The following is a 13,616-nucleotide window of genomic DNA, read 5'->3' as shown; positions in this document are numbered from 1 at the left end:
AAGCAGCTCACAGTATAGTCTTAGGCATATTTTGCTCAGAAGTCAGTCCCATCTCTTACTCATTAGTCGTACTAGTAAGTCTTACTCACTAGTAAGGGTCCTTAGGGTTGCAGCCTAAAATCTTTAGGGTGCAATCCTATGGGGATAGGTGGTCACCTCCAAACTCAGAAGCAACCGCCTAGCCAATGCAGGGCAGGAGAAGCGCGGGGGGATCTTTCCCTCCGCACTTCTCCTGCCCTGCATTTGCAGCTAGACAGCTGCTTTCGGCTGTCTAGCTGTGGGAAGGCAGATCAGGGGAGGAGATTGCTGGGCGACACATAGGATGTGTCGTACTAGCATTTCCGCCTTCCCCGCCCTGGAATGCCCTCCAGAATGCCCTGCTTTGGCCGATCCACGCTCCTGTTCCAAGTGCGGCGCACAGGCAGCTCGGAAGGGGGGAAGGTCAGTTCTCCAGGAATCGACCTTGCAGCGCGGACTCCAAAGTCGCTACCCGGAAAACCAGATATCCTATGGCCATCTAGCCATTGACTAGTGGCCACAGAATTGCTCCCTTAATAATATGTGGACCTGACTACTTCCTGTGATGACTGGCTGGAGTGGTGTGTGTGCGTTCATGCAATTTTGGTACCCAAAATGCTAACAGGCTCCCAGCCAAAAGAATCCCCCTCTGGCCAACCCTTTGAAGTCAGTTCAGAGTTGTGCTAGATGAAATAAAACCACACAGAACCCAGGCATCTGCACCAACAGACAGTAGCTAATTCTGGGCACCCGTCCAACACATCTGCTGGGCACCAGAGTGGGGGAGGCTGATCTATGCACTATTTAAAGCCCTTCACATATGTTATCTTCAGGTGGCCTTACATAAGCAGTTCTCCTTCTCTCTCTTTCAGCATCAGCCTTCCCCATCTGTAAAGTGGGGATAACAATACTACAACTATGGCAGTCATTAAATTTATTTATTTGGCCATAAACCACAATAAAATGAAAATATCAACACAAAATAAAATCCAGAAGTAATCGTACTTGAATTGGCATATGCTATGGAGATTTGCTCAGAGCAAACGTCATGGCAAAACCATTATTTGATAAACAGAAGACAGAATGCCGAATTCTATACAATCACTGATCATTAAAGCAATCCATTGCATGCATGGGGGGGCGGGAGAGATCGACTACAGAGGCATATAAAGCCACCACTTCAGTTATATATCTATTGTTGCTGGCTTATAGAAATTCACTTTCCAAAACAACACGTCTAAATACCTGCCTCTTATCTCCTTACCAATAACTGACCTATTTTACAAGATTATTGGCAGGAGTATTATTGTTGTCAGGATTATTAACTTATTTTGGAGAACTTTGCACAACCTATATTAACATTCAATATTATTACTATCATTATCATCAACCAACTCCATAGAATACCCACATGGCCTCAGACTGGTTAACTATAAAATGTAACTGGGCTTCACAGGATTTCTCCGAAGGAGACCACAATTACCTCAAGTATAGCGTGTGAACAGGCCCTTACTCATCAACGGGGGCTTGTATTTCTTCTTCACCCCTGGTACATAATGGGACTGTTTCTACTTTTTGAATGAAGAAAAAGATATTTGACAGAAGACTTCTGGCTCGCAGACAACCTCTGGCTATGGAGCTAATTTTGAAGGGATAGAGTGAATGTACTTCTGTCTTTCTATTTTTTTTAAAGGAATATGGAAGTGTGTATATTCACTTTGGTTCTGCTTCATCTTCAGAGCAGTTATACATAATTACATCCCCTCAAAAACGCTATGGCAGAACCAACAATAAATAAAATATTCTAACCACCTAGATATATTTCGGCAACCTCCTCTGTGCATTTCATCTTAGTGCTTTTTGTTTTTTTAATTGCTCTCTGTGTCACTTCTGGTCTAGTTCTCTTTGAGCACACCAGCCAAAGACCTATTTCCTGGCAGCCAGAGGTCAGTGCAAGACAAGAGGTATGGCATTTTAGAGAAAGTGGGGAGGGGAAAAATAATCATTCACACAAATCTATTTGTCAGGGAGTCCCAATAAGACAAAAAGCAAATGTAGCTGAGCATCACAGTCCTACAAAATCAGGAAAGGCAAATAATTGCTGCTAACATGCATGTCTTCTACAGTATTTCAAATGAATCAAAATGCCAAATCCTAAAAGTGCCATGAGTCAAAACGAAGCTAACGCAACACCGGGAATTCAGAGTCATTTTGAGAGATCAGTTTTCCCCATCACACAGCACAGCAGACAGGAAGACCTAGACCTAAAGAACGACATAACAAGGCCAATGTAAAACAACATGCCAAAGACCACGTCCTCCCCAAAGCTTTTCCTGGGACCTCGACAGGCACCCAACTTGCCCCAGTTAGCTGCCTTCCTCACCCCCAATCCAGAACTATGCATTCAACTCCAGTCCTCTCTCTCGCTCAGTTATTTTGTCCAGCAGGGTTGGTCCAAGACATCTGGGTGCCTGCGGAGTAAAACCCAAATGACGACCTTTTCATTCATTAATATAGGGCGCAATCCACAGGGGAGGACTCCTGCACATGCCCCATTGAGACGAATGGGAGATGCGCAGGAGCATGGCCGTCCATGTCAACAGACCCCGTGCAGCAGTGCTTCCCAATGGATTGTGCCCCAGGGTCCAGACCTGCCTGTAGCCCACTCCATCTCCTTTAATAGTGCCCCAAATCTGCCACCTCACCTTGGCACATGGCAGGGTCAGCGTCACATTCCATGTTGCTTAGCTCCTGAAAGCTCACAGGATCACATAACCATGTTCCGTCTAGCACTGAGCTGGGCTAAGGCTGAAGTCCTAAACACCACTTCCTAGGAAGCAATTCCCAACTGAACTCAGAAGGACTTATTTCTAAGTAAGTCTGCTGGGATCAGGCTGCATGTTAGGAAGCATTTACTAATTGTTTGAGAGAGAGAGAGAGAGAGAGAGAGAGAGAGAGAGAGAAGTTAGACTCAAGCAGTTTTAACCCTGTATAGGAAGTAACTTAATAAATATACCGGGGGACTTAAAGGACTAGTATTCATTCACTGCCTTTATAGATTAAAGTTTCATAAGAACTTGTCTAATAAGGAGAACGCTGCCTCTCTTTGAGCTAATCAAGCTTCTCGTATTTGCAATGAGACAAACATATAGACAAAATTAGTCTAGTAGAATGCTAGATGTGTTCCTTTAGTGCTTTGCACCATTAAAAAAAGCAGGCAACTCACACACCATCCTGTTTTCATGCGTATCATTATTAAAAATGCACAACCAACCGATTCCTTATCATTAAGTGCCCCAGTCAGAAAGAGAAATCCAGACAATGAATTTTAACGGAGACACAACATCATGAAAACTGCACGACTGGATAATTAGAAAAAATATGTTTTTCTACAGAATTCACTATCCAGACTTTGTTATATTATTCCAGTGTCGTTGTTTTTAAACTAAGCACATGAAATTGCAAAATCGTTTTTTATTATGTGGCAGGAGGGCTAATTGAAAACATTCCACAAAAAGTTTTAGATTTCTCTCAGACACAAAAATGCAAACCTTCCAATGGTTTTCTTGAAATGATGGCTATTAAAGGACATGCATGGACTATGATTTGAAAATGTCTGATTTTCCATGATCCAATCAAGGTCAGTCCAGATCTTCTTTTTGCTCCTCTTTAAAAATTGATATATTTTGGAAACGGAACATTTCTGCCTCTGCCAGCTCTTTATAGCAGAGCCCCAAAGATTTTTTTAAGAAGTCCCCCGCCAGATAGGAGAAATTACATTTTAAAGATTGGGTATCTGTGTGCTCTACACAACTTCAGTCACTGCTACTCTGAACCTCTGCAACAGATAAGTAGTTAAAAGGAATCTCTTTCCATCTAACTTTTGCACTGAAAGCATAAACTGCCTTCCAGTCTTTGAGCAACCGAATTATCCTGCAAAAAGCACAAGGAATGACCTTTGACAGGTGCCCCAACTGTGTTGAAATCAGAATAAAACAGAATCTGAATCGTAAAGTATCTTACACACTGGAAACAAAGACAGCACAGAAATTAACAACAGATAACTCTAATAGTTGAGGAGGGATGCTGTGGCGAGCAGGAGTTTATGTTTTACCATACACAGCACAGAATCTGGCATTTTGGGGATGCCCTTCTGACCACAAGCTTTGGGTTACATCAGTACTGCTGGCACCCACAGCTGCCACTGACTTTCTCCTCTGACTAGTATTCAGGTCCTATTGTTTTCACACGATGAAGAGTTCCGTGTAACATGCGATCATCCAGCCAATTTTGGATCTTAGCAACAAACAACTGGCCAATCAGACAAAGGCCCCTGTCAATGAGCAAGATCCGAGCTGACCCGCGGGTGAAGAAACTGGGGCTGAGAGGAGAGAACTAAAGCGATGGCCAGGCCTCCTCGTATGTCTCATCACCCGCACCCACGGAAGAATTACGCTTCAAAGTTTCCCCTCAATTTAATACTCTCTTGTTGCTCGTGGAGAAAGTTTTCAGGTCTGACTCCTCACACTTTCCCCCAGTGTTGAATATTCCCGACACTGATCTCAAATACTTGGCGTCTTAAAACCGTCTCCTCCAGGGGAGGGATTTCTAACTTCCACAGAAAGACAGGGCGGCGCTCCCGCCGCCCCGGACGGGCCCCCTGCTTTGCCGCGCGGAGCGCGCGCCCAGGGCAGCGGGGTGAGCGGGGGGTCCCGCGTTTGCCAAGGTCTGCGGTGTAGCGTCCGGCGCTCCGCAGACGCCAGTCCGCGACGGGGCCCGAGGGGCGCAAGGAAACAGCCCCCGCCGGGCTGCCCGGCGGAAGCCAAGGCAGGCGAGGCGGACCCCGCCGTCGGGGACCGCGCCCCGCCCGAGCGCCGCTGAAGCGGGCGAGGCCCCTCTCCCCTTCCGCCTGCACCCAAGCCGGGCGGCCCCGCGCGGCCCTCCCCGGCCCGCGCAGGCTCCCGGGGTCGATGGGCTGCGCGGCTGCTCCTGCGGCGCACGGACCGAGCTCCCCGCCGCGCGCGCGGCCGGGGACTGGCAGGCGCGCCCCGCGCTGCCCCCACTCCAGCCGTCCGGGGACCTGATCCTGGGCATGTTTACGCCACAGAAAGCACCGTCGCGCGCGAGCAAAAAACCTCACAGGCTTCCTCGGGAGTAAAGCTCCACTCCACCATACGGGGGGAGGGGCCGCGCCGCGATCGCGCTCCGGCGGGCGGCGGCTCCCCGGACCAGAGGCGCCCGGCGGGGCGCGCAGCCGAGCTGGGGCCGGAGAGGGGCAGGGGCGCCGGCGGGCTCGCTCACCTTTCATCGCGGCGACCACCAAGCACATCCTTTGCCGGCGGGCGCGAGGGGGGCGCGGGCGGCGCGGCCAGGGGAGCGGCGCGCCTCGCCTCGCCTCGCTCGCCTCGCCGTGCGCCGCGGCCGGGCTGGCTGGCCCGAGCAGCCTCCGCCTCGTCAGCAGGCGCCCGCCAGGCAGCGCCGACCGGCCCTGGCAGCGGCGGCGGCGGCGGCGGCAGCCTCCTCCGCCCGCTCCGCCCCCGCCGCCCCCGCGCCGCGGCCCAGCCGAGCCGCCATGTGACCAGCGGAGCCCCGCGGCCGGCCCCTTCGCGCGCCGCCCGGCCGCAGCGGGGGACTCGCGGGGCGGGCGCGGGCCGGCTCCTCCCCTCCTCCCGGGGGCGGGCGGGCGGGCGCCGGGGCGGCTCGCGGGGCCCGATCCGCGGGGCGGCGAGGAGGGGCCGCGCGCGAGGCGGCGAGCGGCGCGCGCGGGGGCCGGAGCGGCGGGGGGCGCTTTGCGTTCCGCGCCGGGGCTGGCCTCCTCGGGAGCAAGAGCCCTCCTGAGCTCCGCCGGAGCGGCCTTCCCAGCGAGGAGCGCCCCTGTTCGTTTTGAGCGGGCTCCCCTCTGGGGGGCCAGGTGCCTTTTCCTCTTTAGCCGGCGTGTGTCTGGCTGCGATGGCGTCGGCGCTTGGCCCTCTCGATTTTCTCGCTGAACGTCGGGGGGGGGGGGGGGGCTTCCCCCCTTTGCTGTGCCCCCTTTGCTGTGAATAAAATAAATTCCGTGAACATGGGTGCGCGAAGGGCGCTCACTGGAGTCAGCGGAGCTGAGTTTCCTTGCGAGGAAACGTGCTTCGGTTCGAGTGCCGCCCAACCCAGTCTCATCCACGTTTGGCTCCATGAAGCTCAGTCTGCCATGTCACAGCACATAGGGTGTGCTATGTGCTATGTATCCTAAATGCTATGTATTTTATTTTATTTTATTGCATTTATACCCCGCCTTTTTTTTCCTCTTGCAAGGAACCCAAGGCGGCTTACATTATCCACCTCCTCTCCATTTCATCCTCACAACAACAACCCTGTGAGGTGGGTTGGGCTGAGAGTCTGTGACTGGCCCAAAGTCACCCAGTGAGCTTCCATGGCCGAGTGGGGACTAGAACCCGGATCTCCCAGCTCCTAGTCCAACCCTCTTGCCACTACACCACACACTGGCTATGTATGCTATGTATCCTAAAGTCTCCTATAAAACATTCGCACATGACAGCTGCAATCCTATGCGTGCTCTTCCCGGGAGTAGATCCGAGACAGGGCGGCCACCTCGCTGACGCGTTTGTCCCCAAACAGCTGCACGCCTGACGTGACAGGCCAGCCGCGCTCCTGGGGGGAGCGAAAGGGCCTGCCCAGAGATGCTAATACCGAACTTTTCCCCTTGAGGGATGGACAAGAGGGGGGACTGGTGGGGAGGGAAATAAAAAGAACCTTGAAAGAGGGAGTGGGAGAGGGGAGAGACAGTCTGGCGTAGTGTTTGGAGTGCTGGACTGGGGAGACATGGGTTCTGGCCCCCACTGATCCCTGAGGCTCACTGGGTGACTTTGGGCCAGTCACTGGCTCTTGGCCTGACCTACCTCACAGGGTGGTTGTGAGGATAAAATGGAGAGGAGGAGGAGGAGCTCAAAACAGGCTTGGCCTCCTTGCAAGAGGAATGGCGGGAGATGGAATATAACTACAATAAGAAAAAATAAATAAAAAGAGGGAGTTGAGCTGACAGCCAGGAAGAGAAGGGACCAGAAGGAGGGGGAGAAGGAACTGAGCTGGCCGGAGGTCAGACCAAATCAGATGATCAGCATCCCATCCCAAAAGAGACAAGAGTTTGGACACCAAAGATACCAGCACAATAACCTGGGATGTTGCTGAAAAGGCTGGATTGAAGAGGCTGCACAGGGCCCCTTAAATTTCCCCACGGTGCCCCACAGCAATACTTAGTCAGGGGCATTGTGGGCAATGAAAATGACAGAGGGCTCACAGACCCAGCCATGGGGAGCGAGGTAGGGCTGGTATCAGGAATGGGTGCTGTGAGTTGACCCTGTCCCCAAGACAGCATCCTAATTTCTTCCGCAGGACTGAAGAATCCTGCTATATGCAGAAGATGAGGTGAAGACTCAACTTTACAGCCATGCTGAATCTGTCTCCTGATTTAAAAAGACTTTGTTCATTAATCATATGGGTTTTAGTCAATTTATCAATTCAGTAATCCATTAAGCTTGCATTGGAGCGTGCTTTCTGCGTCTTTAGATAATGCAAAGACGGGTCAGCGCAGGGGCCATCTCAAAAGAAGCAACTCCCCACCACCACCACCAGTGTGGGAGAAGACAAATATGTAAATAAAAGAGGGGGGAAGTCAGTGGGGAGGGGACAGAGGGGATTGTACATGTATAAAGTAAAAAAATCTTTCAAAAATGTTAATAACAAACAACAAAAGAATGCCTCTTCTAAGGTGTCTGCAACCAACAGGTATTCTAAATACTTCTCTTAAAAGTAATATACATGTTCTTTAAAAATCTGCCTGACTAATTGGGGCAGCTTTAAAGTTGTTGTTTGTTTTTAACTAGAATAATTTAACCAATTAGTTGATTGAGGGCTGCAATCCCAAGCCATTCCAAAAGCTTTGGAACTGTAAAATCCGTCCTGATTATACATACATACCACAAGTTACGTGCAGTAAACACTCAGTTTGGCTGTAAATACCATCACCCTCGTAAACATTCACTCTGAGCTGGCTTTTAAGCCCGAGACCTTTTTGTGCCAGAAGGGACAGGAGGGGGAATCCAAATCCCGCCCCCTCCTTAGACACATACATGTGCACACTAATTAACTTGGCACACAACCCATCAGGACGTTCTCCTGCCCAGGCCTCACTTAACCTCCCCGGAGGCCCTTCTCAAAGCACATCTTTTTCCTGAGTGCTTTGGTGCTCTAGCTGTGGGATGATGGGGTTTGTAGTCCAACACATCTGGAGAGCGCCAGGTTGGGGAAGGCTTTCTTAGCCCCTGTGCCCTACTACAGCCAAGCCGATGTATGTATGCAACTGAAATCATGCCTATTCTTTCCCAGCCCACTACCTCTGGGGTGTCCCTTTCCCTCCCCTTCTTTGATTGCCTGCCTTGTGCATTTCAAATTGTAACCTGTTTGGGGCAGGGACTTGCCATTTCCTTCCTGAAAGAAAGGAAAGATGGTGTCCCCTCCCATTTCCACATACAGAAGCCAATTGAACCAGCAGTTGATTCTTAATTTTCTTTTTATTTATATTTATGCCCTGCCTTTTTTTTCCTCTTGCAAGGAACCTTCCATTCCATTTTATCCTCACAACAACCCTGTGAGGTAGGTTAGGCTGAGAGCCAGTGACTAGCCCAAAGTCAAGTGGGGACTAGAACATGGATCGCCCAAGTCCCAGGCCAACACTCTAACCACTACACCACACTGGCTCTCCACTACTTCAACACTGGCAATGGGACGGTCTCTCACTCCACAGGAGAGCAGCAGGCCACCTGCGTGGCACACACAGCCCTGCCCTCCAGCACCTTGCAGCCTGAGGCAGTTGCCTAAGGATAGGGCCGGCCCTGTAGCCTACTCAAAGAACTTATCTGCGTGCAAACAAGCCAGCTTGGCTTGACCCTGAGTTTGCCATTGGCTTTCATGCCATTGTTCCAGCATCAAGGCTCAGCAACCAATTAGTCCTCCTATTTTACAGATGAGGAAACTGAGGCAGAGAGAGAAGCAATTAGCGCAAGGCCAGCCATACAGAAGGGTGTTGTTGTTTTTAATCCCTTTGCTCTCATTGAAGTCAGAAAGCCCTGGAGATACAGCGCAAACCACGCAGCGATCTACCAGGCGATCCAGTTAATGTTCTGCCTGCCATTGCTTTAGGGTGCTTGCACCTGCGGGTGGCCTGTCTTAAGGCTGAACCACACAGGACAGTGGCCATGGAAGCATTTTCGTGTGCGCCTGTCATGTTTAAAAGTGCTGATCATGTGCACTGGCCAGTTTGAGTGCAGCATTAGTACGCAGGCAGTGCACCCAGCTGGGCCGCCAGCTGCAGTTGCGCTAACGCTACCCATGGTCTTGCTACGTGGAGGTTGGGCAGGGGGCAGCCGTGTGCTCTTGAGTCTTGCTCTCTGAGCGCGTGAGAGAGTGAGTGTGTGTTCTCTGCATGTTTGTCTGTTATGTGTTGAGTGGGAGAGAACGTGTGTGCCTATATGTTTGTGGCCGGTGGGTGTTCCTAGTGTCTATATGAAGAGGCCCAGTGCAGGGCCTTTGCCCAGGACCCACAAAATCTGCAGCCAGCCTGATCTCTACCTGCAAATTGGTTAGGGAGAAGGGTGCCTCTGAGAATGTGCGGAGTGCCCTTCTATCACGCCCACGCAGGCACAGCTCCTGCATCTGGGGATAGGAAGCAGGGGATCCTAGTTGGAGGGTGTGTCTTCTGCTAAGGAATTTCAAACCAAGCCTTTCATGAAAGGCTTGGTTTGAAGTTTTCATAGTATTCTGTTATTGTGTTTTTGTTGCATTTTGCTGGCCTTGTGGGAGACAAAAGCAATAATTATTACATTTAGACTGAATGAACTGCAGATGTTCTGGTCCCAGAAACTGTACTTTAGTTTTGGCAAGTGTTTACATAATGGAACAAAAATGAAAAGCAGAAGAAGAATGGGGGTGGGGGGGAAAACCCCACCACACTTCTGATTACCTAGTAATCTGTCTCTCTCAGCAAAATCCACATTTTTCTTCACTTCTGTTTGACGGAGGTGACAGATCAAAGGTTAAACTGTGTTTCTGGAAGCAAGAGCTGTGCCCAAATAGTTTGTAAACCATGCTGCGGAGGGTGCCAACTCTTAGAGTTGCACTGAAAATCTGGAGGGAGGGTCTAAACACCCGTCTTTCTCGCTGGCATCAGTCACCCTGCAGAAGAGAGGGGATTGCCGAAAACATGCCAAAGCCACCTTTGAGGTGCTTGGTTACAGCTAAGGGCCAGACTAGATGGGGCGACAGAGATCTGTGACTGGATCTCCGCGCTCATTAAAATTTTGCTAATACTTTGCACCAGTGGAGAGAAGGAGACCCGTACTGGGACCACTGCACTGGGTGGGTTGTGGGGTGGGGAGCTTACTCTTCTCCCCTGTAATGTTTTCCTGCTGAAAATCTCCCCCTCCCTAAGAAGCTGCTATTCACCATGTTCAGAAACATGAAAGTGTTCACTAATTTAGGGCCAAATTAGATGTGCTATGTCTCACATAGCCTTAGTGTGCCTATTTTGAAAAAGTCAGCACTGTGTCCCATTTGGATTAGGGCCCTGGTATAGAAGGGAGGGGGTTTTAACCTTTAATTCCCCAGTGCTGTGGTCCCAGGCTGCCTAGACGTAATTTCAGCCCTGCTGATTGTTTTTATCTGCTTTTTAAGATTTTGCTTCCTTTTAGTTCTTGTGTTCATTGTGATTGTTTTGATTTATAATATTTGAATTTGAATTGTTTTTGTATCTTTTTTGTTTTTTTTAACTGAAGGAGCAATGTAAAAAAATATTTATAATAAATGAACAAACAAATAAAAGGAAGCCTGGTATGCTCATCTAAGTTAATTAATATCTACAATTTAATTGTATAACATTTCAAATGCAGGCTTAGTGCTCATGTGGTATGTACTCATTGGGCAGAACACTGAAAAGTTGGAAGCAAATTTATGTCTTAGCTGTCAATGGAGTAGAATATCATTTGCGCTGTTTTTTTTAATATCTCTGCAAGTAAAAGGACTAGAAGCTCACCTTGTTTTAAAATTTAAAAAAGGCCTGGAAAGTCCCCAAGGATGGATTATACCCAGTCCCCCACCCCATATTTTCTGTGGCTATGGCCCTGGAGTTAGCATATATTTATGGTTATGTATTTCAGCATTTATACTCCACCTGTCCACAATAAATCGTACTCAAGGCAGCTTACAAATATATATCCAAACACATTAAAAAGAATCCTAACAATAAAGCAAATAAGGAAAGAGCACTAAAAGGGCATTGTTTTTAAAAAATGCCACCACACGCTCTGAGTAAAACATGCCTAGAAAGTATGCTAGGAAGGTACCTAGAAGTACTTCTAGCAGCAGTGCAGAAGTGTTTTCTTTCTTCTGTAGTGTTGGTTCTGCTTTTCTTTACCTTCCCCAGAACCTGCTTTGATCCTCTGTAATTGGTCTGAAGTGTTGTGTGGTGAAGAGGTGAGAGATCGAGGCGAGCAGGTCAACTCTGGCGGATCTCACTCTCTGTGGAGGTGGCGTTCCTCCTACTCTAATTCGTTTGAGACCAATCTAAATCAAAACCTATTAATAGCTGCCTTGGAGGGGGGAATGTATGAGGAGGACCTTTGTCTTCTGCGTAACCTTGCTCTGGTAATGGGAAGCGAGAGACGCTTGCAAGATAAAACGGCAGAGCACCCAAATGATCTGGTGTGATGTCTTTTATGTGGCTCAATGACACTATTAAGCACACAAAGAACCTATAATTAAAACCACATTACCAAGAGGCAAAGAAGTAAGAAAGGTCTCTGTGCTGGAAGACAAAAGACATATATGAAGAGATGCTGTTTATAGATATTGCTGTTTCTGCAATGCTAATTATTGCATATTTCCATAAGCACCATTTACAGCTATATTGCTACAGCACTCCCCTTCCCACCCCTACCCTCCAACATAAATTCAAAGCTCTCTTTATCAGGCCTGCAAGGACCATCTCCTCCCATGTATAGTTGCCTAGATCCGAAGATTGTTTCCAGAGGCTTTCTTCCGGGTCCCCCTGCCAAATGAGGTGAGCTGGGTGTTTACTAAGGATAGGGCCTTTTCAGTGGTGGCTCCCCAGTTGAGGAGTGCCCTCCCCAGAAACGCTGGCGTGGCGCCTGCATTATAGTCTTTTTGGAGCCAGGTGAAGACCACTATTCTCTCAGGCATTTTAGTTCTTCAGTTGTTGTTGTTGTTAAATCTGTTATTGTATTTTGAAATCTTTACAGTGCTGCTGGGTTTTACCTTGGTTATGGCTTTAATTTTTGTGAACCGCCTAGAGAGCTTCAGCTATTGGGTGGTATAGAAATGTAATTAATTAATGTATTTATGTTACTCCAGATGAAAAACCATGACAATGACACCAAATTTCCAGATACACAAATGGTTATGGTTTGGAAGAATTATTAATGGATCCCCCCCCCCCCACACACACACCTTCTACTTTCTTGTTTTCTGTCTCTCCAACCCATTTCTGCAAAAACAGGGCAGTGATCAAGCAACGGTAAGGCCACCATGTAGGGACAGAGAGTGGGCTTTAGGGGGTCATAAAATTCCTCCCTGGGAGGTGGATTAGATGATCTGTCCGGGAGTGAGGCGATGAAGACAGATGAGGTATACATTTGTACAGCGAGAGGTTGGAGGGCAGACAAGACCATGTTTACGGTCTTCTTGGTCACTGCGAGCCTACGATTACTTTTACATATGTAATAGATCGGCATCAGTGCTTTCTGAAACGTAGATGCACCAAGACAACTAACTCACGGCACAGGCAGGAAAGAGAGACAGCGTAATGTATTGTAATGCAGGGTTATATCACCGTTAGCATCTCGTTACGGCACTGCAAGTCATGTCAGGCCGAAGGTTTGAACAATGTCACAGTCCATTAAGTCCCGTCTGACCGTCAGACATTTAACCTTACGGTGCGTAGCTTTAAATTATTACTGATCCGTATTTGTTTCCAGCCACGATGAAGAGAAACTGGTAATCAGGAATGACATCTGATGTGGCTGACCGTTTGTGGCAGAACGTCATCAACATACGCAAATGGACATGGTACAAACCAATCTTGAAAGAAGGCTGCTAGCATTTTAAGGAGGCAATATAGTGCCTGCTCTTGACCGCTGGAGGTGTATAAGCCCCACCTCACCCACAAACCAGCCCAGCCCTGGCGGCAGTCAGGGCAACCCTGGCAGAGTTGCCAAGATCCTATTGTTGGTCACCAGCTGGAATTGCAGACATCTCCAGTGAGGAACAGGAAGACCAGAATTCATCAGCGGCCAACTTCACCGCCGAGGACTCCACCTTGCTTGCTGTAAGAGCCAGGGAGTAGCTCCTCCATGTGAAATGGATGTTCTTCTCTGTAAAACTACTGCGAGGAACTGGACTCAGATATAGGCAGATATTCCCTGGGGCTATTTAAGACCTGGGTGCCCTGAGGGAAGGCAGGAGAGGAGAAACCCAGGCTGGGGAGCCCCTGCTGTCAGCTCCGAAAGGGACCATCATTCTGCCCAAGAGGA

The 13,616-nt window shown here is 49.1% G+C and overlaps 1 protein-coding gene across 6 annotated transcripts in view; it reads right to left on the bottom strand.

Moving 5' to 3' along the window:
- RORA (RAR related orphan receptor A) overlaps window positions 1-13,616 on the bottom strand; it is a 511,382-nt gene that overhangs the window by 84,628 nt on the left and 413,138 nt on the right. For 5 of the 6 annotated variants that reach the window (XM_084816678.1, XM_084816680.1, XM_084816681.1 and 2 more), the window contains exon 1: window positions 5,320-5,508. The exons of the other annotated variant lie outside the window; for it this stretch is intronic. In XM_084816678.1, coding sequence (XP_084672804.1) covers window positions 5,320-5,347 — 28 coding nt within the window. In that variant the 5' untranslated portion in view covers window positions 5,348-5,508. Of the gene's footprint in view, window positions 1-5,319; window positions 5,509-13,616 lie in introns of those variants that run through there. 6 annotated transcript variants of the gene reach the window in all.

Source organism: Heloderma suspectum, chromosome 11 (assembly GCF_057233095.1).
Source record: "Heloderma suspectum isolate Gila_16-S chromosome 11, 16-S_ref, whole genome shotgun sequence".
Taxonomy (NCBI): domain Eukaryota; kingdom Metazoa; phylum Chordata; class Lepidosauria; order Squamata; family Helodermatidae; genus Heloderma; species Heloderma suspectum.
Note: the sequence above shows the minus strand (reverse complement) of the source record. Positions and strands in the feature narration are given on the sequence as shown.